Raw genomic sequence first — 23,297 nt, forward strand, 5'->3', positions numbered from 1 at the left:
TGAAAAACATTTACATATTTAATACATCTACATGCACAGGAAAAAAAAAAACTAAAAGAAAGCAGGCCGGGCGCGGTGGCTCAAGCCTGTAATCCCAGCACTTTGGGAGGCCGAGACGGGCGGATCACGAGGTCAGGAAATCGAGACCATCCTGGCTAACACGGTGAAACCCCGTCTCTACTAAAAAATACAAAAAACTAGCCGGGCGAGGTGGCGGGCGCCTGTAGTCCCAGCTACTCGGGAGGCTGAGGCAGGAGAATGGCGTGAACCCGGGAGGCGGAGCTTGCTGTGAGCTGAGATCCGGCCACTGCACTCCAGCCTGGGCGACAGAGCGAGACTCCGTCTCAAAAAAAAAAAAAAAAAAAAAAAAAAAAGAAAGCAAATCAATTAATCTATGACGAATTAAAATTTTTTCTTTATATTTTTTTGACTTTCAAAGTTTCTTTTGTTATATACAGATTAGTTTCTTTCTCGAACCAGAAGCTAAAGTAAACCAACATCTGAAAGACCCATCCTGTGGCAGACATTGACCTAGGGGAATTTTACCAATTATTTGATCTCCAAAGTAATCATGAGAGGTAGGCATCCCAAGTCCATTTTACAGATGAGGAACTAGGCTCCACAATTTAAGCAATTGCTCAGGGTTACACAGATTTGAGCCTAGGCAGTGCCCATGTTTCCTGCTGCACCAAATGCCTCACCTGCTGTGGCTCCTAACAGAACACTGGTACTTACAACAAAGGTCACTGACAAAACAGAGCTGTGTACAGCTTTCCCAAGAGCAACTGCTTTCTAAACTCTGTATTTCTCTCTCAAAGCAGAAAACTCTTTTAAATCCCCTGGACAAGAAACGGAACCTTTTTCATTGATAGGGCTAGAGGTTCCATCCCGAAGCAGTTTTGATCCAGATGCCCAGCTCCACAAGTCTGTGGCCTCTCAGAGCCTATTCCCTCTAGCCGTGGTATCAGCTATCCTGCTTACTAGTTTGGCATTTTGTCAGGTTATGAGCAGAAGGACAGGGCAGACTGTACACCCCACCCCTTCCAGCCAGCTGGCTCCTTGGTCTCTTCCTTGGATACTAAAACAAACAGGCTGTGTGCTCTGGCTCCCTACTCAATCCAAGGGGTGGGGGGAGCAACAAATATCCCAGCTATGTGAACAATTGGAGGAATATCTGACAACACATTTGATCTTTTGTAACTCTGCTTCAGTCAAATAGGGCCTCCAGGCCTGGGAGTCCCATCACACCCAAAGCCTTGCTGTTCAGCTGGGTTCTAGGTACTGCTAGAGAGCTGCCCAGCCCCCCAGCTGGCTCTGTTCCACATGAATCCCAGTGATACTAACTGCACATCCTCATGAAGGACACAGAGGTAGAATTGTCACTACTGTTTCAAGACCTCTTCATCGCTTCCTGTTCCCTCCCAGAGGCAGAGACAGGAAATTATTTGGATGGAGGGTCACAGCAAGTCAGTGATGTTCAGGATTGAAGCATGCAGCACCATAGTTCATAATTTTAAAAACAGAACTCCCTAGGGATTTTGATCTGAGAAGAGGCAGAAGGGGACATGGAGAATGGCACATGACACCACAAAACAGCAACAGGAATAACCTGGTCCTTTTTGTTTCAGACTCTTTTTGATTCAGACCCACATAAGAGGATTGCATGTGCACAAAAGTTTGAGAAATACTGGGTTAAACAAGGTTAAACAGATTAAGTTACTGTAGGACTTCAAAGAAATTTTAATTTGCTCACGCATACTCCAAAGATTTTAAAACAAAACGTATTTCTTAAACATAATCAATTATAAAATGAAGGATTCCATAGGCACGAGGACCCCAATGAACAAGTTTTGGGAAGTGCTGCTCCACAGTGGGCCCGTAAGAGTCTTGTAAAGATAGAAAAGCAGGCCCCCAAAACAAACTCTTTCCCACCAGCCATCAGTTACTATCTTCCAAATGGCAGTGTGGGCTCAACGTTGTCCTTCTGTACTCTGTCTTCAGCAGGGTTTATGGTATTTTTCCACTTGCTGGTCAAAGCTCCTGGAAGAATACCCTGCCTGGAATAAGTTCACTGGAGTCAGAAGGTATTTGAGTGCTAGATCCCTGAATTCACTAGCAAGATGAGGGGTGCCCTTGCTGCTGTGGGACGGGGGAGAACCATGGCCCATCCAGGCACTCTGATTCTCTGTGGCTTCTGGACCTCCATCATCATCTCCCAAGGGTACCAAGGGGGACCCTAAACCAATTTCCTCCCTGGTTTTTAGAGAGAGAAACTCTTCATCTGTAGACCTTAAGGGCACTGAAAATCCCAATGGGGCAGTTAACATAGTCACCCTCTTTTGGGACTCACAGAAAGGCACTGCCTCGTTCCATTCTTTGCTATAGAGGTCTGGGAACAACTGCTTCTTGGTCCGCAAAGGATGGTGGGAAGGCTGCTTTTCAAGGTATGCAGGCCAGGGAGAAAGTTTCTCTTTCTGGGTCTTCTTCGAGTCTCTGTCAGCTTGAGATTGATCAGCACTTTCCTCAGGAGATTCAAACACAACACCTTGGGTTCTTGGCCTCTTTAGCCTCCTTTCTAACAGCCAGAGAAAGCTTGGTTTTCTAGAGGAAGAACTCATGTATTGCTGTACAGAGTCCGGGATCAGGGGCATGGAGATCCTGGGGCTCAGACTGTCCTGAAAGCCTCCACAGGGCTGCCGACTGACAATGGGCACCACCTGGCAAGGCTTCAGTGCTGCAACAAAGGCACAAAGCTCGGAGTAGGAGGAATGGTCAGAGTAAGGGATGACATGGATATCAGGATGGGAGCTGTGGATTTTTCGGCTTGTGGGAAGGATAGCAATGGTAGGGTGGGTCTGGTTCCAACGCAGCATGTTGGAATGGCAGATCTCCATATGGCCTACGGCATGGATGCGGCCAGCCTTCTCCTCCACCGTGAACACATCTGCCAGGCCCAGTAGCTGCACCAACTCCAGGCGCCGAGGACTCAATACCACCCAGGTCTGAAACTCCAGGGCGAGCTGCTCCAGCAGTGATTCCTTTCCCAGGTTGTAGAGTCCTAAATAACGTTCAATGTATTGGGGAAAGTAAGAGAAGGAAGAAAATGAAGCTATTGGAAAATCCTAATAAATCAACAAAATGTTTAACAAAAATAGATACAATTCATAGAGAAATCCAGGGAGAATATCAAGGAAGAAGCGACATTTGAGCTAAGATATATGAAGGGGAATGAGAGCATCTAGCAAGCTTCAGGCACTATGAAAACTAAAAAAGAAAGCTGTCAGCCCTCAAGAAGTACAATCTACAAGGAGACCCAGAAAAACCAGTTAAGAGCAACGTAAAGATATGTATACAGGCCGGGCACTGTGGCTCACACCTGTAAGCCTACCATTTTAGGAGGCTGAGGCGGGAGGACTGCGTGAGCCCAGGAATTCAAGACCAACCTGGGCAACCTGGCGAGACCCTGTCTCTACAAAAATAGACAAATAAGCATGTTGCTGCACGCCTATAGTTCCTGCTACACGGGAGGCTGAGGCGGGAGGATCACTTGAGTCCAGGAGGTCCAGGCTGCCGTAAGCTGTGATCGCGCCACTACCCTCCAGCCTAGGCAACAGAGTGAGACCCTGTCTCTTTAAAAAAAAAAAAAAAGTATACAGCATTGTATCCAACAGGTGATGGAATTAGGGAAAGTTAGGCTAAATCTTAAAGGATGGGCAAGTTTAACCTGGCAAGGAAAGGGTAGAAAGGGTATAGTGGAAAACATTTTAAGAGGGGTCAGTTTGTTGTTACTAAAGTAAAGAAGGAATTGGTAAGATATGATACCAGAGAGGCAAGAAAGGGCCATATAATAGAGGGTCTTATATGTACCACTAAGAAGCTCGGACTTCATTGTGTAAATGAAGGGGAGCCCCTGAGTGTGAAGCAGGAAAATGGCTAATTCTAATCATAAGAATAACATGCTCAGAGCAGAGCTTTAAAAACAAAAATATGGTAATAATATTATTTGACTGCCAGGATGAGAAGAAGCTGGAGTGGAAGTTTCAATTACCCAAATAGTACTTACAGAGAAAGAAATTGAGACATTAATTTGGGAAATGGTTATGGTAATAGATATAGGAGATGTTTAATAGCTGTTCTCAGACCTTTTCTGAAGAAGTTTCAAATCCACAACCAGATTGTGAACGCCTTAATAAGAAGTATGTATTATTTATATCCACTTTATTCCTGATTAGGGTTCAAAATCTCACTCTTTGGGCACAAATGGAGCTGATTTTTCTTCTCTCTATATATATTCCCACTTCCACCTCCCCACAGGTCCTTCCCTACCAGACTGGGAGCCCTCCAAGTCAGAGACTGTATTTTATTCATCTTTATATCCCCACTGCCTATTGGATACTTGGTACTTAGTTGGTAGAGGATTATTACATGTTTGCAAAATTAATCAAGACTTACTATAGCATCCTCCTAGCCAGCTTTGCTTCTTTGAGAAAATTCTGCATTTAAATATTAAGAATGGTTAGGTCTTTATGAGTAGTTAAGCAATCCTGAGAGTAGAGGATATTTCTCAATCAATTTGGTAGTCACCCTGGAAGGTATATAATTTTTTCAATGCCTTTGTTTAGTCTCATTTTGAAACTCCTTTCAGAATTGAGACATGTCCTTTTCAAATATTTATAATGGTGGCAAATCTTTGCCCTTTTGTAGACTCACAAATTTGGAAACAACCAAAAAAGTAATTTAGAACCAAATCTATTACATGTATTTATTTTATAAAACAAAAATTTATTTTCATAAACTATTCCAAATGGCAACTCAAGAGTCCTCGACAATGTTTTATACTATTTATAATCAGTAGAACAAGCACATAGCTGTTTTTTCAGTATACTTAATTTAAAGCACAATGCTCACTTAAATATCTATGTTCTGATAAATTTCATTCATTCATATTGAATGCATCTGTGTCAGGCATTAGTGGTATACCTATAATAAAACAAAGAGCCTGCCATAGTGGAATTCACATTCTAACAGGGGGAGTCAGACAATAAAAAGTCCAATAAATATATATAGAATATATTGCAAGATGATGAGTGCATATTGTCCCTCTTCTACTTAAAATCCTTCAATAGCTCTTGGTTGGGTTTAGGATCAAGTCCAAAATGGCTTAAGAGCACTACAGCTCCTCTTGCCTTTTCAGCCTCCTTGCCCACTGTGTGCCTGTCATACTAGCTGCTGCCTCTCTGTTCCACAAACACACAAAGTCTCTTCCTATTTTCAATGATGCTCTTAAGGAGTTTATGCTTCTGTGTGTGTGTATGTGCGCGCGTGCCTACGTGCATGTGCCAGAGGAAGTGGGTGATAGGCAACAAGCAATAGCATATCTAAAAATGTATAGAATATATGAGTGCTATAAAAAAATGAAAAACATGAATTGGTATAGGTGATCAGGAGTTGGGAATGGGGATGGTGGGCAGGTTGCAGTTTTACTTATTTTATTCATTCATTCATTCATTGAGACAGGGTCTTGCTCTGTCATCCAGGCTGGAGTACAATGGCACTTACATGGCTCACTGCAACCTTGACCTCCTAGTGGACACAGGCAATCCTCCTGTCTCAGCCTCCTGTGTAGCTGGGACCACAGGCATGCACCATGCACCACCATGCCCAACTAATTTTTAAATTTTTTGTAGAGACAGGGTCTTGCCATGTTGCCCAAGCTGGTCTCAAACACCTGGCTCAAGTGAGCCTCCTGTCTTGGCCTCCCAAAGTGCTGGGATTATAGGTGTGAACCACCACAGCTGGCCAGGTTGCAATTTTAAATAAGGTGGTCAGTGTAGGAGAAAGTGAGAACTGCACAAAGATATGAAAGCACAAAGATATTTAAGTAAGAACCCTTAAATAACCTAGTTCACTATGTACAGGTGACAGGAAACTGAAAGGAAACAACTCACCAATCTTTATGTTATGTTGTGGGTGTTTTCGAATGAGCTGGACAATCTGGTGGGCAGCTTCTTGTCGGGAAGGAAGAACCAGGGCTGGATTGCAATTGGTGTTGTCTAGGTATAAAGTATGGATCTGTTTCCCCAGTGTCAGGGCTGGCTCCTTTAGCATGGATGGTGTGTATCGAAAATCACCTAGAAGAATATGTATATGGGGGCAGAAGGTCAGAGACAAAAAAACAGAAGACAAGCCTCTCCTACCTCCAACAATAGATGGGTGTTTGCTTACTAGTCTGTGAAAAAACTATTATGTAGCCTGGCACTGAACTATGCAGTATAGCTGCATGGTTTCTTTGTTGAAATGTCTCCATCCTGCTCCTGTTTTTCAATTACTCTTCACAAGGTTTGGACCCTTAAAGAGTGGGAAATTGGCTGGGTGCAGTGACTCATACCTATAATCCCAGCACTTTGGGAGGCCGAGCCAGGTGGATCACCTGAGGTCAGGAGTTCGAGACCAGCCTGGCCAACATAGTGAAACCTAGTATCTACTAAAAATACGAAAATTAGCTGGGTGTGGTGGTGGGCACCTGTAATCCCAGCTACCTGGGAGGCTGAGGCAAGAGAATCACTTGAACTCAGAAGGCGGAGGTTGCAGTGAACCACCATCATACCACTGCACTCCAGCCTGGGTGACAAGAGTGAAACTCCATTTCAAAAAAAAAAAAAAAAAGAGTGGGAAATCAGTTGAGATGGGGTCACTATGCTCATATGTGATGAAGTTAGAAGGCCTTCAGCGCCTCCAGACTTCTATTGAGTTAAGGCTGCTCAAGAAAAGTCTGCCAGGTGTGGTGGCTTGTGCTGATAATTCTAGCTACTAGGGAGGCTAAAGCGGGAGGATCACTTGAGGTCAGGAGTTTGAGACCAGCCTGGACAATATTGCGAGGCCCCAGTCTATACATTTAAAAAAAAAAAAAAGGTAAGTCTGAGAAGTCACTGGGATTCCTTGAGAGGCCCACCTGTGTAGAGGATGGTTCCAAAATATCCTTCAAAGAGAAACATGACAGAACCAGGACAGTGATTGGCATCGAGGAGGGTTACAGTCATGGTCTCTCGTCCAATTTCATCTAAGGGTAATACATGGCTCTCACCAATCTCCAGGGGTTGGATCCATTGCTTAGATACCTGAGAAAACAGTTAGTCATCCCAGTGACCACCGACTCCCCTCCCTGTTACTTCCCCGGGTCAGGGACTATGCTTTACGTGAATCAGGAAAGCTGACCAAATCCTGAGTCACCGGGAGCAGAAGCTGTAATGGGGATTCCCAAGCAATCTGCCCTTCCTCCTTCCACTCCCCATCCCACCCTTTGTACAATTTAATTAAGAGTTCAGCTGGCCGGGCGCGGTGGCTCATGCCTGTAATCCCAGCATTTTGAGAGGCCGAGGCGGGAGGATCATGAGGTCAGGAGATCGGGACTGTCCTGGCTAACACGGTGAAACCCCATCTCTACTTAAAAATAATAATAAAAAAAAAAGGTGGCGGGCACCTGTAGTACCAGGTACTCGGGAGGCTGAGGCAGGAGAATGGCGTGAACCCGGGAGGCGGAGCTTGCAGTGAACTGGAGTGCCCTCCAGCCTGGGCAACAGAGGGACACTCCGTCTGGGTGGGGTCGGGGGAGAGTTCAGCAAACAGTCTAGTCAGCAATTTTCAAACTTACTCCTGATCTTAATATCTTGGAGACTTAAGGGTGGGGTGGGGAGAGAGCTGGAGAACCACCCAGCACGTTAGGTGGATTCTTAAGATAAGGCATATTTAGGCGGGGCGTGGTGGCTCACGTTTGTAATCCCAGCACTTGGGGAGGCTGAGGCGGGCGGATCACTTAAGGTCAGGAGTTTGAGAACAGCCTGGCCAACATGGTGAAACCCCATCTCTACGAAAAATACAAAAAATTAGCTGGGCGTGGTGGCGTGCGCCTGTAATCTCAGCTACTCAGGAGGCTGAGACAGGAGAATCTCTTGAACCCGGGAGGCGGAGGTTATAGTGAGCCGAGATCGTGCCACCGCACTCCAGCCTGGCAGCAACAAGAGCGAGACTCCGTATCAGGAAAAAAAAAAAAAAAAAAGCAAGTTTGGGAAACATCAGCCTAGCTTATGTATAAAGGTAGTAATAGTTTCCTTGGCTGGACTAAAATATCTCCTCAACTTATAGCTAAATATCTCAAGTTGGTCACTTGGAAACCACGTTCCTATTCTGAGTTAAAGATGCATTTTTGGGTTCAAACAACTTCCGCATCAGTCTTGGTGGCCCCCATTCTATGACTCAAAGAATGACAGGTCGAAGTCCCAACCCAGATGCCTGGACCACCTCTTGGAGACTGACTCCAGCCCCATACCTGTAGGTGACGATGCAAGAGGTGGGCTGTAATCGGGGAGCAGTAGAGGGGCCGGGCCCAGGTGCTAGACAGGCCCACGGTGTGGTCCGAGTGCATGTGAGACAAGAAGAAGAGCCGTGCGGTGCCAGCCCGACGCAGGCTCCAGAAGTCCACTGCAATGGGCGTGTGGGGGATCAGGACCCCATTCATGGTGGCAGGGTTGTAGTCACCAGTGGGATCTTCTCCGCGGGGGCAGGGCTCCTGCGTGAGGCTTCCACAACGGCGCCCCGATAAAAGTCATGCTGGGGCAAGAACAGGGCCAGATACCCTAAGGGAAAGAGCCCAGCAGAGGAATAAGTCACTAGAGTGGGCAGAAAAAGGAAGTGACCGTGCCGGCGGGAGCCCAAATAGCGGAGGGCGCTCGACACTCCCAACCGCGCGGGAGCTGAGGCCAAGCCGGGCACTCAAAGCGCGCGCTGCTGGGAGGAGACAGGCCGAAGTAGCCGATTTCCGATTGCCCGCCGCAGCTCCACCAGAGGGAGCCGCGCGACTGCGCCTGGAGGGTGAGAGGTTGAGGGAAGGGCATCCTAAGGTCGGAGTCGGGACCAAGCTCAGCCCTCGCTCGCTGGGAGACCGGCAGCGCGCTTCTGTTTGGTCTCCTGACAAGGGGGCGGGACTTCCGCAGAAAGGAAGATTGGGCCTATCTGCGATGAGAACGGCTTGAAGGCGCAAGAAAAGCTGGAACTGGAGAGGGAGGGGTCTGCGGTCAGTCGGACGCGGCGCTGGAAATCCGGCGGAGGGCCTAGTGTTAGCGGGAGCGATCTGTGGGCGGGGCGAACGGCCTGCCGGGCGAGGGTAGGGCCTGAAGAGCCCAGGGTGGGGCTCGCGGGGTCGCGGAGGGCGTGGAAGTGTGTCAGGGCCAGCGTGCCGGCCCTACGGAAGCCGAGCCTGAGGCGAGATTTCGTCTTTAGTATTTTCACTGACTCATATTTCCTTTACTCAGGCTCCCACATCAAGACGAGAAGGAGCCCACGAGTTACCGTGGGAGCTGTGGGAGCTGCCCTGTGACTGTTAGGAAGATGCCGTACCTTGGCTCCGAGGACGTGGTGAAGGAGCTGAAGAAGGCTTTGTGTAATCCTCACATTCAAGCTGATAGGCTGCGCTACCGGAATGTCATCCAGCGAGTGATTAGGTATCACCTAACTCCCGTCGCGTGCTGTTTGCTCCCTTTGCAATCCCCATCAGGGCTCACTAGCCCCAGTCTCTCTGAAAGGGTAAATTAGCTTTCACACGTGGCAATTATATGGTTCGGTCTTCGTCCTGCTGCTTTGGAGTACCATCTCAGTCTCTCCTCTGCAGCATCTTTTACTTACCTGGGTAGTTTCCTCCATATCACAGGCTTGAACAATTACTGCTAACTCCTGGATCTATAATATAGCTAGTACAGACTTCTTTTTTTTAGCTTCAGACCCACGTATCCCACTGCCTGCTTGGCATTTCCACTTGCATGGTTTATCAAAAGTATGTCCGAAATAGCACGGACATTCTTCCGTCTTCCTCAAACCTGTTCTTCGGCTTACATTTGTGTTGATGAATGCCACCAGCAGCGACTATGCGTGGGAGCCAACCTTGAGGACACCCGATCCCCACTTCTCATGTCAGATGGTTTGAATTCATAATTCTAAATATCCACCCTCTCTTGTTTATTGGCGTTGTTGCTCTGGTCCAGGCCTTCATCACCAAAGCAATTGCAGCAGCTTACTAGTAGGCCACCTTGCCTCATTTGAGACAGAATTTTTCCATTATACAAATCTGAACATATAACTCTTGCCTACAGCTATGGTTCACAAACTTTACGGTGCACAAAAATCCCTGGGGGTGCTTTTTGTCATCCAGTCCAGGGATTGATTCTGATTTCAGTAAGGTAGGAGGGAACCCAGGAATCTGTATTTTTAATAAACATCTCAGCTGATTCCAGTAGGCGACCAGTTTGAGAAACAATGAAGTCCAAACTTACCACAGCACCCAAGGAACAAGCTGTTAATTCAACTACCTACAGACTCAAAAAAATGTATGCCACTCCTGCTCATGTCTACATACCTCATACCTTCTGTTACATCGATTACATCTGCCTAGTGAGCTCCTGCTCATTCCGGTAAAGTGTTACTTCCTCTGTGAAGAAACATTTTCTGACTTCCTGCCGGTGTTAGACCTCTGAATCCCCTCTGCGCCTTGTACAATACTTCTATTTAAATACTTATCAATCATACCATAATTAACGGTATTTTTATCTGGCTCATTAATAGATTTGAAGTTCCTAGAGGTCTGAGACCACGCCTTCTTCAAGATTATGTCCCAAGAGCATGTCCCTGGATGTAAAAGTTGAATTTCACCAAAGTACTAGGGATTCAATAAGTGTCTGTTGAGGCTGGGCACGGTGGCTCACGCCTGTAATCCCAGCACTTTGGGAGGCCAAGACGGGTGCATCACCTGCAGTCAGGAGTTCGAGACCAGCCTGGTCAACATGGCAAAACCCCGTCTCTACTAAAAATACAAAAATTTAGCCAAGCATGGTGGCACGCACCTGTGGTCCCAGCTACTCAGGAGGCTGAGGCAGGAGAATCACTTGAACCTGGGAGGCGGAAGTTGTAATGAGCCGAGATTGTGCCACTGCACTCTAGCCTGGGTAACAGAGCAAGACTCCATCTCAAAAATAATAATAAGTGTTTGTTGAATGAATAGAAGAAGAATGTTTATTGCAGGCCTATGGTATGAAGTACTGTGTGATATAATAGACAAGGTAATCCTGGCTGCTACCCTCTTAAGAGATCACAAGCTAGTTGGGTAACCAGGAGATATGTAAGTAAAACTCCCTCCATTGTTAGTTGGGGATTTTGCATTTTACTTCTTTCTGTCATGTGCGTTGGTTTCAGGTACATGACTCAGGGTTTGGACATGTCTGGTGTTTTTATGGAAATGGTGAAGGCCAGTGCCACTGTAGATATTGTCCAGAAGAAGTTGGTTTATCTGTACATGTGCACATATGCTCCCCTGAAACCAGATCTGGCTCTCCTGGCCATCAATACGCTGTGCAAAGACTGCTCAGACCCCAATCCAATGGTGCGAGGGCTGGCGTTACGGAGCATGTGTAGCCTCAGGTGAGTACCGTCTTCTCTGTCTGGTCCTAAATGGCTGATGACTTCAAGAGATCACGCAGTAGGTTTTTAAAGAGGATAATTTATTTGAGCTCCTTAATACTGGGGAAAACATTATTGTACCCTGAACTTAGATTTTCAGCCACTGCTTTGGCTTAATAACCTGTATCATATAATTTTATTACAGGGAGTTTTTGATTCTCACTCTAAGTAAAATAGTCCTCAATTTTGGTTAGATATTCCTAAACAATTATGTGTATATATTTTTTTGCTGCCTGTGCATCATTATTCCAAATGAAAAGTCAAATTAGGCTGGGCACAGTGGCTCATGCCTGTAGTCCCAGCACTTTGGGAGGCTGAGACAGGAAGACTGCTTGAGCTCAGGAATTCGAGACCAGCTGGGCAAGATGGTGAGACCCTGTATCTACAAAAAATTAAATGGGCATAGTGACACGCACCTGTAGTCTCAGCTACTAGCTAGCAAGGCTGAGGCAGGAGGATGGCTTGGGCCCAGGAATTAGAGGCAGCGGTGTCCTATGATTGGGCCACTGCACTGCAGCCTGGGTGACAAAGTGAGACCCCATCTTGAAAAAAACAAGAGAAAAACAAAAACATCAAATTATGGCTTTTTAAGCTTGATAGAGGCTTTCTGCAATTGTTCATGATCTGATGGGTGTAGCATCTACTAAACTCTGTTAGGTGAACAGGGTTTGATATATGTCAAAATTAGTATTTCCGAATCTGGCTGACTCCAGGATGTGTTGCTTAGGATGCCTGGTGTGCAGGAGTATATACAACAGCCTATTCTCAATGGTCTGCGGGATAAGGCTTCGTATGTCAGGAGAGTGGCAGTCCTTGGATGTGCCAAGATGCATAATCTTCATGGAGACTCTGAAGTAGGTAAGTTCAGTGTAATCCATCATGGTCAATGTGCCTCTATTATGTATAACTTTATAAAAGATTATGTAGCTTTGGTAGAAAATAATAATGTGGCCCCAGTTCTGTACATATCTCTTTAAGTAGGATGCAGGGCTTGGTATCTTCTGGAGATGAGAAGTCCTTTCTCTCGGGCCCCAGTGAGATCCTTTGTATTAGCTGCTTAAAACAGTCTAGACATGGCAGTTTTTTTTTTTTGCCTTGCACTTTAGTATGGCCTTTGTCATTTTTGTAGCAGAGAAGTTCAACTTTGTCTACTTGGAGCTATTACTCTGGCTACATCCCTGTTACTCTGAAGCTTTTCTTTTTTATCTAAGAACTTTGTTCTTTTTTATAGATGGTGCCCTGGTAAATGAATTATACAGTTTGCTGCGTGACCAGGATCCAATTGTAGTTGTGAACTGCTTGAGGTCTCTAGAGGAAATTCTGAAACTGGAAGGAGGCGTTGTCATCAATAAGCCCATTGCTCACCATCTCTTAAATCGGTTTGGATGCCTCAGTGCTCTTTTTATTATGAGATCTGCGTCCTTGTGGGATCTTGTTGATGTATTGAACAACTTATGTGAAGTAGAAAAGAAAGTTAACCATTATTATTATTATTTGAGACAGAGTGTTGCTCTTGTTGTCCAAGCCAGAGTGCAACGGCACTATCTTGGCTTAGCGCAACCTCCGCCTCCTGGCTTTAAGCAGTTCTCCTGCTTCAGCCTCCTGAGTAGCTGGGATTATAGGCATGCACCACCATGCCCGGCTAATTTTGTATTTTTAGCGGAGACAGGGTTTCTCCCTGTTGGTCAGGCTAGTCCCAAACTTCCGACCTCAGGAGATCTGCCCACCTTGGCCTCCGAAAGTGCTGGGATTACAGGCGTGAGCCACCGTGCCCAGCCAGTTAACCACTATTAACTCCCTCACATTTCACTAAGAGAATTTCTTTTATTTGCCTTAGTTTCCCTTATTGATATAGGGAAATAGAAATATACTGTGGGAATAGGTTCTGCCCTTCTCTAGTCATTATGTCCCCCAAAGTAAGCCATTTATAGTGTCTTAAAATGTAGGGAACCTGGACCCAGTGTATGCTGATCATGTCTTTGGTCTTAGGTGAGTGTGCATTTGTATTAACAGCTCATCTTGGAATTTTAAGCCTTTTTTGTGTAAACTTTTTTTTTTTTTTTTTTTTTTTGAGACAGAGTCTTGCTCTGTCGCCCAGGCTGGGGTGCAGTGGCCGGATCTCAGCTCACTGCAAGCTCCGCCTCCCGGGTTTAGACCATTCTCCTGCCTCAGCCTCCCGAGTAGCTGGGACTACAGGCGCCCGCCACCTCGCCTGGCTAGTTTTTTGTATTTTTTAGTAGAGACGGGGTTTCACCGTGTTAGCCAGGATGGTCTCGATCTCCTGACCTCGTGATCCGCCCGTCTCGGCCTCCCAAAGTGCTGGGATTACAGGCTTGAGCCACCGCGCCCGGCATAAACTTTAAATAGTACATGAAAAGAATGATTTAATTATGGCACAGCCTATTTTTAAGAATTCTCCCTTTGTTATGATGAACAACCAACTGGTCATATGACAGTGGCATGGAAATGGCCCTAATTTTGTTGCTAAAATAGCTCTTTTGTTTTCTTTTTTGGATAGAATGTCAAAACTGGACCAATGGGGCCAGGCTGAGGTATTGAACTTTCTGCTACGCTACCAACCCCGCAGTGAGGAAGAACTATTTGACATTCTCAATCTGTTGGATAGTTTTCTCAAGAGCAGTAGCCCAGGTGTGGTGATGGGAGCTACCAAACTTTTTCTGATCTTGGCAAAAAAGTTTCCCCATGTACAAACAGATGTGCTTGTGCGGGTCAAGGGACCTTTGCTAGCTGCCTGTTCTTCGGAGAGCCGTGAGCTCTGTTTTGTTGCTCTTTGTCATGTACGCCAGATCTTGCATAGTTTGCCAGGTCACTTTAGCAGCCACTACAAAAAGTTTTTTTGCTCCTACTCGGAGCCCCACTACATCAAACTACAGAAAGTGGAGGTGCTGTGTGAGCTGGTGAACGATGAGAATGTGCAGCAGGTGCTAGAGGAGCTTCGAGGGTACTGCACGGATGTGTCTGCGGACTTTGCACAGGCTGCCATCTTTGCCATAGGTAGGTGTCTGCTGCTTTTCCTTCTTGAGAGACCAGCCAGCGAGAAAGCTGTGGTTAAGAGGAACCATAGAGAGCAAAGGGCATGAATCTTGCTTCAGAAGCGAAGTACTATGCACTAAATAATTGGGTCAGTGACTACAAACAAGGGGGAAGAGACTTGTTTTTTTTTTCTTTTTTTTTTTGGTCAAGATTGGTGTTGCCCTATCTTCCAGGATGGAGAATACAGGTAACTCAAACTACAATACTTAAAATTTTTGTTGTTTTCTATCCAAAATGCTTTCCTATACATCATCTTACTACAGTCTCATGAGACAGTCAGGAAAAGTAGACAAATGTCATTAACTTCATTTTAAAGATGAAGAAACTCAGGCACAAAAACAGTTATCAAGTTGCCAAAAGGACATACAGTTTTAGAAATGGGACTGAAATGCAACTTTCCTGACTCAAAGTCCTTTGTTAATCCACCAGTCGTTTATTGAGCTTCTACTATGGGCTATGTATTATGCTGAATGTAGACAAACACAGAATAATTCCTAAATCTTACAGACTTTTTCATAGTACCCTGTCTGGAATTTAAAAGGCTGGAGGTGACTCAAAAACTGAAAACAGCTGTTGAGCTAAGTTTTGAAGGATTTCAAGTATAGGAGGAGGAGGAACCCTCATATTTGGAATAAAACATGGTTATTTTAGGGGCAGAGAAGAGGGAGCAAAGAGGAGACTAGAAATCCTTAGGAGACTGCTGTCAAGTGTCCCCCGCAAAAATACTCCTTTGCAAGTGTGCTGCAACAAAAAGGGTGTCTCATATCTGGCTGCCATGTAAATACCTTTGTTACTATAAGTTTTCAGCCTTGTTTAATGGGGAATTGTTTTGCTATGAGCTTTTAATTTTCTAGTAGTCAGTGAGAAAAAATGATTTTTACCAAAGTTCCCTTTATAGCAAACTTATATTCTTAGTTCATCAAAGAATGATTTGTTTTTTCTCTTTTTTGTTTTTAGATAGCTCTGTTTCTTTTGTCTTTGATTGGTGGGAGATGATTTTAGATTGAGGTATTAATATTTCACTTAGCAGTTTTCTCTTCTTTCCCTTCTTTTGTAGGTGGCATTGCCAGGACTTACACAGATCAATGTGTTCAGATTCTAACAGAGTTGCTGGGTCTTCGACAAGAGCACATTACCACAGGTAATGCCTGCCTTTTTAGGATTTTTGATTTTTTTGTCAAGTGCCTGGCTTATAGTAGTTGCTCAAAACATGTTTGTTGTTGAATGAATAATATAGAGATTTGAACTTTTCTTTGCATCATCATCTGTTGCTGTTAGAGAAGCATAGGGTCTATGGATCTAATAGGATATTGAGTCTTTAGGCTGCCTTGAGTCTATAAGGCTGTACTATAGACAATGAAGGCTACTAGGATGACCTTGCTTGATATTTCACCAATTTTACTTCTCCTTTTGTTTTATGGCAGTATGCCATAGGCAGTGGCTTCCAGGGTTGGGACTAGGGTAAGTCAAGCAAGATGCCTAGGATGCAAAATTTAAGAAGGCACTCAGTCTTAGGTTCCTGCAAGAGCCAATCCTGCATGTCTTCTTCAATTTTGAACCCTAGGCACCTCACTTGCTTTATCATTTTCCCAAGCCTGGTGGTTCCATTTATACTGTCTTTAGTGTTTCATTCAACAGCAATACTACCCCACACACATTTGCATACGGCTTTACGTTTTACAAAGTGCTTTTTCATACATTAGTTCATTTATCCTCACATCAATCTGGTAAGAGCAATATGCAGTCAAGAAATTATTGCTCATTTCATTACATTTCTTAGATAACCATTGACCATACCTCCAAAACCCATTTTATAGAAATCCAGCCAGAACCATGAGTCTGAATACATGACTGTTCTTAAGATTCCTCCCTACCTGGAGGCTCTAATCCTGTGCTTTTGTACCCTGGCCTGTATTGTAGTGGTGGTGCAGACTTTCCGAGACCTGGTTTGGTTGTGTCCTCAGTGTACTGAAGCTGTGTGTCAGGCCCTGCCCGGCTGTGAGGAGAACATTCAAGATAGTGAGGTAGACTATAATTCTCCTTTACTTCTAGGTAGAGGGAGAATGCTTGAAACCTTGCCCTTTAAAAGGGAATCTAATTATTCTCTCTACCCTGTGTTTGAAGTGGACACTCTTCGAATTGATTGCCACCTTAGATTCTCTTTTGGATATAGATGGCATATAAATTATAAAAACAAGATTTATCTGACGGTTTTTATTACAAAACTCTGATACCATTGTTCTCTTGAACAATTTTGTTTTGTTTTGTTTTGCTTGAGATAGTCGCCCAGGCTGGAGTGCAGTGGCGCGATCTCGGCCCACTGCAACCTCTACCTCCCAAACTCAAGTGATTCTCCTGCCTCAGCCTCCCAAGTAGCTGGGATTACAGGTGTGCACCACCACGCCCGTCTAATTTTTGTATTTTTAATAGAGTTTTGCCATATTGTCTAGGCTGGTCTAGAATTCTAGCCTCAAGTGATCCACCCGCCTCAGCCTCCCAAAGAGCTGGGATTACAGGCCTAAGCCACTGCGCCCGGCCTCTCTTGAACAGTTTTGAGTCAGAGATTTAGACCGTGGAGTTTTTAGCTAGAATGAGAATTAGAGTCATTTGTGAAATTTTTACAAAGATTTGGACGTAATCACAGGTCTACTGACTTAAATATTCAGGGGTAGTGGACCTAGACAGATAACTTTTTTTTTTTTTTTTTTTTTGAGACAGAGTCTAGCTCTGTTGCCCAGGCTGGAGTGCAGTAACGCCATCTCGACTCACTACAACTTCTGCCTCCTGGTTTCAAGCAATTCTCCTGCCTCAGCCTCCTGAGTAGCTGGAACTACACGCGTGCACCACCACGCCTGGCTAATTTTTGTATTTTTAATAGAGACAGGGTTTCACCATGTTGGCCAGGCTGGTCTCGAACTCCTGACCTCAGGTGATCCACCCTCCTCGGCCTCCCAAAGTGCTGGGATTACAGGCACAAGCCACCGTGCCCAGCTGACAGATACATTTTTAAGAAGCTTCACAGATGAATTTGATGTGCACTCTAGGTTAGTAACCACTTCTGTGAAAATTTTAGAGAAATTCTTCGAGCAACTTCCACTGAAACACTAAACCCCAATTGGGCCAGAGGCCCCAAACCTGAGGAAACCTTATTTATTGCTTAATCCAACATAGGCTATGAAAGTTTTGAGTTTCCTCTTGTGTATTAGAATTTCATTCCTATTTGTTATAGAGAGTATAGTATAGTAGGGGGAATTGGTAAATTAAATGAAGTAATTAAAGATTATACCTTTTCTGCTGGCACTAAGCAAAAAGCAAAACCAGTGGCTGTCTACGATCTCCTTTGTTTTAGACGGTCAAGTGTTGAACGCTTGCTCTTATTCCTTTATTCTCTAGGGGAAGCAAGCACTTATTTGGCTACTTGGTGTCCACGGGGAAAGAATTCCTAATGCTCCTTATGTGTTAGAGGACTTTGTTGAGAATGTGAAGTCGGAAACATTTCCAGCTGTTAAGATGGAGCTGCTCACTGCTTTGCTGCGCCTTTTCCTCTCTCGACCTGCTGAGTGCCAGGACATGCTGGGACGATTGTTGTATTACTGCATAGGTGGGTTTTGCAGGAGGAAATAGTGCTTGCCGTGACCCATAGTAAAGATTCTTAATAGCTTTCATTGTTTGGTGAGTCATGTCTGGGACCCGAGAAGAAAATGTTAATGCTTCCTAGGGTTTCCTCTCTCCTTCATTTTTTTCTCCTATTATGGTTGGCACAAAAGTAGGAGGAAAGTGGTTTTGTTTTTAATGAAGTCAATCTGTTGTCTTACCTCAGAGGAAGAAAAAGATATGGCTGTACGGGACCGAGGTCTCTTCTATTATCGCCTCCTCTTAGTTGGCATTGATGAAGTTAAGCGGATTCTGTGTAGCCCGAAATCTGACCCTACTCTTGGACTTTTGGAGGATCCGGCAGAAAGACCTGTGAATAGCTGGGCCTCGGATTTCAACACACTGGTGCCAGTGTATGGCAAAGCCCACTGGGCAACTATCTCTAAATGCCAGGGGGCAGAGCGTTGTGGCCCAGAGCTTCCTAAAACTTCATCCTTTGCCGCGTCAGGTAAAAACAGTCCTTACATTAAATCTTGTCATGATAAATCTTTACCTTTTCAATGATTGGCAGAAAGTAGAGTATCGTAGCACTAAAGCTCAGACTGTTGTCTGAATTTGAAGCATTTGTGAACAAGAAAGAGGTTCATCGTTGGTTATTTCAGCCATTTATCCAAAGATGAAAGTCACATTGTGTACATTTGGGAATTTGGGTAAAAAACTTAGCTCCTACAGATTAAGAGTATCTTTCACACAAGTTTTCTGTCTCTTTTTAGGACCCTTGATTCCTGAGGATAACAAGGAGAGAGAACAAGAACTCCCTGATTCTGGAGCCCTCATGCTAGTCCCCAATCGCCAGCTTACTGCTGATTATTTTGAGAAAACTTGGCTTAGCCTCAAAGTTGCTCATCAGCAAGTGTTGCCTTGGCGGGGAGAATTCCATCCTGACACCCTCCAGATGGCTCTTCAAGTAGTGAACATCCAGACCATCGCAATGAGTAGGGCTGGGACTCGGCCATGGAAAGCATACCTCAGTGCCCAGGATGATACTGGTTGTCTGTTCTTAACAGAACTGCTATTGGAGCCTGAAAACTCAGAAATGCAGATCTCTGTGAAACAAAATGAAGCAAGAACCGAGACACTGAATAGTTTTATTTCTGTATTAGAAACTGTGATTGGAACAATTGAAGAAATAAAATCATAACAGATTCTTGTTGCTTGTCCAGAGTAAGATGAATAACTATTATAGTTTATTTTTATTTATTTATTTTTTTTTGAGACGGAGTCTCGCTCTGTCACCCAGGCTGGAGTGCGGTGGCCAGATCTCAGCTCACTGCAAGCTCCGCCTCCCGGGTTTACGCCATTCTCCTGCCTCAGCCTCCCGAATAGCTGGGACTACAGGCGCCTGCCACCTCACCCGGCTAAGTTTTTGTATTTTTAGTAGAGACGGGGTTTCACTGTGTTAGCCAGGATGGTCTCGATCTCCTGACCTCGTGATCCGCCCGTCTCGGCCTCCCAAAGTGCTGGGATTACAGGCTTGAGCCACCGCGCCTGGCCAACTATTACAGTTTCTTTTTTTTTTTTTTTTTTTTTTTTTGAGACGGAGTCTCACGCTGTTGCCCAGGCTGGAGTGCAGTGGCGCGATCTCGGCTCACTGCAAGCTCCGCCTCCCGGGTTCCCGCCATTCTCCTGCCTCAGCCTCCTGAGTAGCTGGGACTACAGGCGCCCGCCACCGCGCCCGGCTAATTTTTTGTATTTTTAGTAGAGACGGGGTTTCACTGTGGTCTCGATCTCCTGACCTTGTGATCCGCCCGCCTCGGCCTCCCAAAGTGCTGGGATTACAGGCTTGAGCCACCGCGCCCGGCCCTATTACAGTTTCTTAGTCTTTCTTTTTAGAGCTGGCAGTAAGTCCAGATAATATCAGATACAAAGGAGAGTGGAAAATCTAGAAATCAGGATTCTTAAGTTTTTGGCCAAAGAACATTGATTCATTCCTTTCATTCCTATTGGCAATTGACCCCATTTTTCAATGATGATGTTTAAAGGTTAATGTTGGTAAGGGAATGGGGTAAGGATGGGATTTGGATTATTTCCTAATCAATTTTAGGAATTGTGTTAGTAATTAAAGATGGCTGATGTGTGGAAACTGACAGGGGTCATCATTTATGGGGGTCATCTTTTCTTCCCTGGATTATTACAGCAAATTGCTAACTGTTCTCATATTTCCAATCATGCTTTTTAGGCCAGATTCCAAAGTCCTTAATGTCATCTAAAGTACCTCTTTGGTGTCAAGTCTTGCCACTCCCAAAATGCCTTTTCTTCTGGCACAAGCAAACCATTTGCATTGCAGTTCCCTGTATACACCAGCTTCTTTCACCTCTGTGCTTTAAACCTGCTTTTATTGTCTGGAACATTTTTTCACCCTCATATCTTCTTGAATTAACACCTTGTCTATCTTTCAGTGTTCAGCTCACTCATAAGCTCCTTCAGGAAGTTTTCTTTAACCCTCACTGCCTTCATTAGGGATCTCCTTCAAGCTGTGAAAGTAGCCAGAGCATACCTCTAGCAGTAGTACTGTGATTGTTTTCTTGTTGCTTGTCCTCAATTTTTATTCTGTTCTTACCTGACCACATTTTGTACATTGAAGCAACTTATGGCAAGAACAAATCTAATAAAATGATGGTAAAATATAAATAAGACTAGTGAATCCAGAATGGGAAAATTAAAATACCAGTTAAGACCAGCTGGGTTAGGGATGGGGAAATACACAAATGTTCAGGCTGTTTGGGTCTATTAGGTGATATAGTTGAGCCTTGATTTGTCTCTATAGGCGATTTAGCAGTCATAAGGGAAACAGTTATAATTGTCATCAGAGAGGAAGAAACATTGATTTCTAAAAGAAATTTACATGTAGTTTCACATAGGTGGTACTAAGATATGTGCAAGATCCTATAAGAAGTTAGTAATGGGTTTCACATGACTTTCTTACAGTATTCTTCAACGAAAGCAGAGACGTTAATATAGAGCTTAGATTGGGTGCAGTCGTTCACGCCTGTAACCGAGCACTTCAGGAGGCCAAGGAGGGAGGATTGCTTGATGCCAGGAGTTCAAGACCAGCCTGGGCAGCATAGTGAGACCCTGTGTGTAAAAAAATTCAGTTGGCCGGGCATGGTGGCACATGCCTGAAATCCCAGCTGCTCAAGAGGCTAAGGCAGGAGGATTACTTGAGCCCAGGAGTTCGAGGTTACAGGGAGTGGTGATCACACCACTGCACTCCAGCTCCAGCCTGGGTGACCGAAGGAGACCCTATCAAAAAAAAAAAAAAAAAGTAGGCTAGACATGGTGGCTCATGCCTTTAATCTCAGCAGTTTGGGAGACCAAGGTGGGTGGATCACTTGAGGCTAGGAGCTTGAGACCAGCCTGGGCAATGTAGTGAGATCCCCATCTCTACAAAAGTAAAAAATTAACCAGGTGTGGCAGTGTGTGCCTGTAGTCCCAGCTACTTGGGAGGCTGAGGTGGGAGCACTGCTTGAGCCTAGGAGGTTGAGGCTGCAATAAGCTATGATCACACCACTGAACTCCAGCCTAGGCTACAGAGCAAGACCCTGTCTCAATAATAACAACAACAACAACAACAACAACATGGTGCTTAATGAAGGCATTTCTTCAAGGACTTAACATGATCCAAGAATATAGCCTCCATCATCCAGCTTAATTCAAGGATTTCTACTATCTAGATACATAGATGAACACATACCCTTCAGAAAATTTTTCACCTATCACTTCTCTCAATTAGGCTCTTTTTTTTTTTTTAATCTGAGACGGAGTGTTGCTGTGTCACCCAGGCTGTAGTGCAGTGCTGTGATCTCAGCTCACTGCAACTTCCACATTGCAGGTTCAAGCCATCCTCCTGCCTCAACCTCCCAAGTGGCTGGGACTACAGGCATGCACCACCGTGCCTGGCTAATTTTTGTATTTTAGTACAGACGGGGTTTCGTCATGATGGCCCAGGCTGGTAACTCCTGACCTCAGGTGTTACCCAGCCTCAACTAGGCTCTTAATAGGAGTAGATAACAAACAGTATTGAATTTTCTGGTAAGAGCCTGGGTTTTGTGAGTTGTTTATTGAATGGTCTTCCCCATTGAACAACTTTTTTTTTTTTAAACGGAGTTTTGCTCTTGTTGCCCAGGCTGGAATGAATGGCACGGTTTTGGCTCACTGCAACCTCCGTCTCCCGGGTTCAAGCAGTTCTCCTACCTCAGCCTCCCAAGTAGCTGGGATTACAGGTGCCCACACCACACCCAGCAAATTTTTTGTATTTTTAATAGAGACAGGGTTTCACCATGTTGGTCAGGCTGGTCTCAATTTCCTGACCTCAGGTGATCCACCTGCCTCGGCCTCCCAAAGTGCTGGGATTACAGGCATGAGCCACCGCGCCTGGCCTGAACAACTTTTTTTTTTTTTTTTTTTTTTTGAGACGGAGTCTCGCTCTGTCGCCCAGGCTGGAGTGCAGTGGCGCGATCTCGGCTCACTGCAAGCTCCGCCTCCTGGGTTTACGCCATTCTCCTGCCTCAGCCTCCTGAGTAGCTGGGACTACAGGCGCCCGCCACCGCGCCCGGCTAATTTTTTGTATTTTTAGTAGAGACGGGGTTTCACCGTGGTCTCGATCTCCTGACCTTGTGATCCGCCCGCCTCGGCCTCCCAAAGTGCTGGGATTACAGGCGTGAGCCACCGCGCCCGGCCCTGAACAACTTTTAAGAATGATTCTCACCGGGTGTGGTGGCTCATGCCTCTAATCCCAGCACTTTGGAAGGCCAAGGTGTGTGGATCACCTGAGATCAGGAGTTCGAGACCAGCCTGGCCAACATGGTGAAACCCAGTCTCTACTAAAAATACAAAAATTAGCTAGGTGTGGTGGCGGGCACCTGTAATCCCAGCTACTCAGGAGGCTGAGGCAGGAGAATCACTTGAAACCCGAGAGGTGGAGGTTGCAGTGAGCCAAGATCATGCCATTGCACTCCAGCCTGGGCAGCAAGAGTGAAACTCTGTCTCAAAAAATAAAAAAAATAAAAAATAAAAAAAAGAGTGATTCTCTCTTTCTTTTTATTTCCATAGTGCTTGCCACATAGTATTACTCAGTAAATCTTTAT

At 45.1% G+C, this 23,297-nt stretch overlaps 2 protein-coding genes across 6 annotated transcripts; one reads left to right on the forward strand and one right to left on the reverse strand.

Annotated features, from left to right (window-relative positions):
* Window positions 1-1,719: 1,719 nt before the first annotated feature.
* Window positions 1,720-8,786, reverse strand: DCLRE1B (DNA cross-link repair 1B). 2 transcript variants are annotated; one of them, XM_001110949.5, is made up of 4 exons: window positions 8,327-8,786; window positions 6,953-7,118; window positions 5,949-6,131; window positions 1,720-3,058 (listed from the first exon to the last, which is right to left on the reverse strand). In XM_001110949.5, the coding sequence occupies exons 1-4, from the start codon at window positions 8,513-8,515 to the stop codon at window positions 1,998-2,000; spliced, it is 1,599 nt and encodes a 532-aa protein (XP_001110949.3). In that variant the 5' UTR covers window positions 8,516-8,786; the 3' UTR covers window positions 1,720-1,997. The 2 variants fall into 2 exon arrangements, with proteins under 2 accessions (XP_001110949.3, XP_028686139.2); XM_028830306.2 differs by lacking the exon at window positions 6,953-7,118.
* On the forward strand, window positions 8,737-19,360 carry AP4B1 (adaptor related protein complex 4 subunit beta 1). 4 transcript variants are annotated; one of them, XM_028830283.2, is made up of 11 exons: window positions 8,737-8,868; window positions 9,309-9,497; window positions 11,239-11,463; window positions 12,230-12,360; window positions 12,734-12,881; window positions 14,021-14,517; window positions 15,614-15,697; window positions 16,477-16,580; window positions 17,950-18,157; window positions 18,377-18,658; window positions 18,924-19,360. In XM_028830283.2, the coding sequence occupies exons 2-11, from the start codon at window positions 9,385-9,387 to the stop codon at window positions 19,349-19,351; spliced, it is 2,220 nt and encodes a 739-aa protein (XP_028686116.1). In that variant the 5' UTR covers window positions 8,737-8,868; window positions 9,309-9,384; the 3' UTR covers window positions 19,352-19,360. The 4 variants fall into 4 exon arrangements, with proteins under 4 accessions (XP_028686116.1, XP_001110876.3, XP_015004204.2 ...); XM_001110876.5 differs by having other exon boundaries at window positions 8,818-9,160; XM_015148718.3 differs by having other exon boundaries at window positions 8,821-9,070.
* The last annotated feature ends 3,937 nt before the right edge of the window (window positions 19,361-23,297 follow it).

This window comes from Macaca mulatta, chromosome 1 (assembly GCF_049350105.2).
Source record: "Macaca mulatta isolate MMU2019108-1 chromosome 1, T2T-MMU8v2.0, whole genome shotgun sequence".
NCBI classification, from domain to species: domain Eukaryota; kingdom Metazoa; phylum Chordata; class Mammalia; order Primates; family Cercopithecidae; genus Macaca; species Macaca mulatta.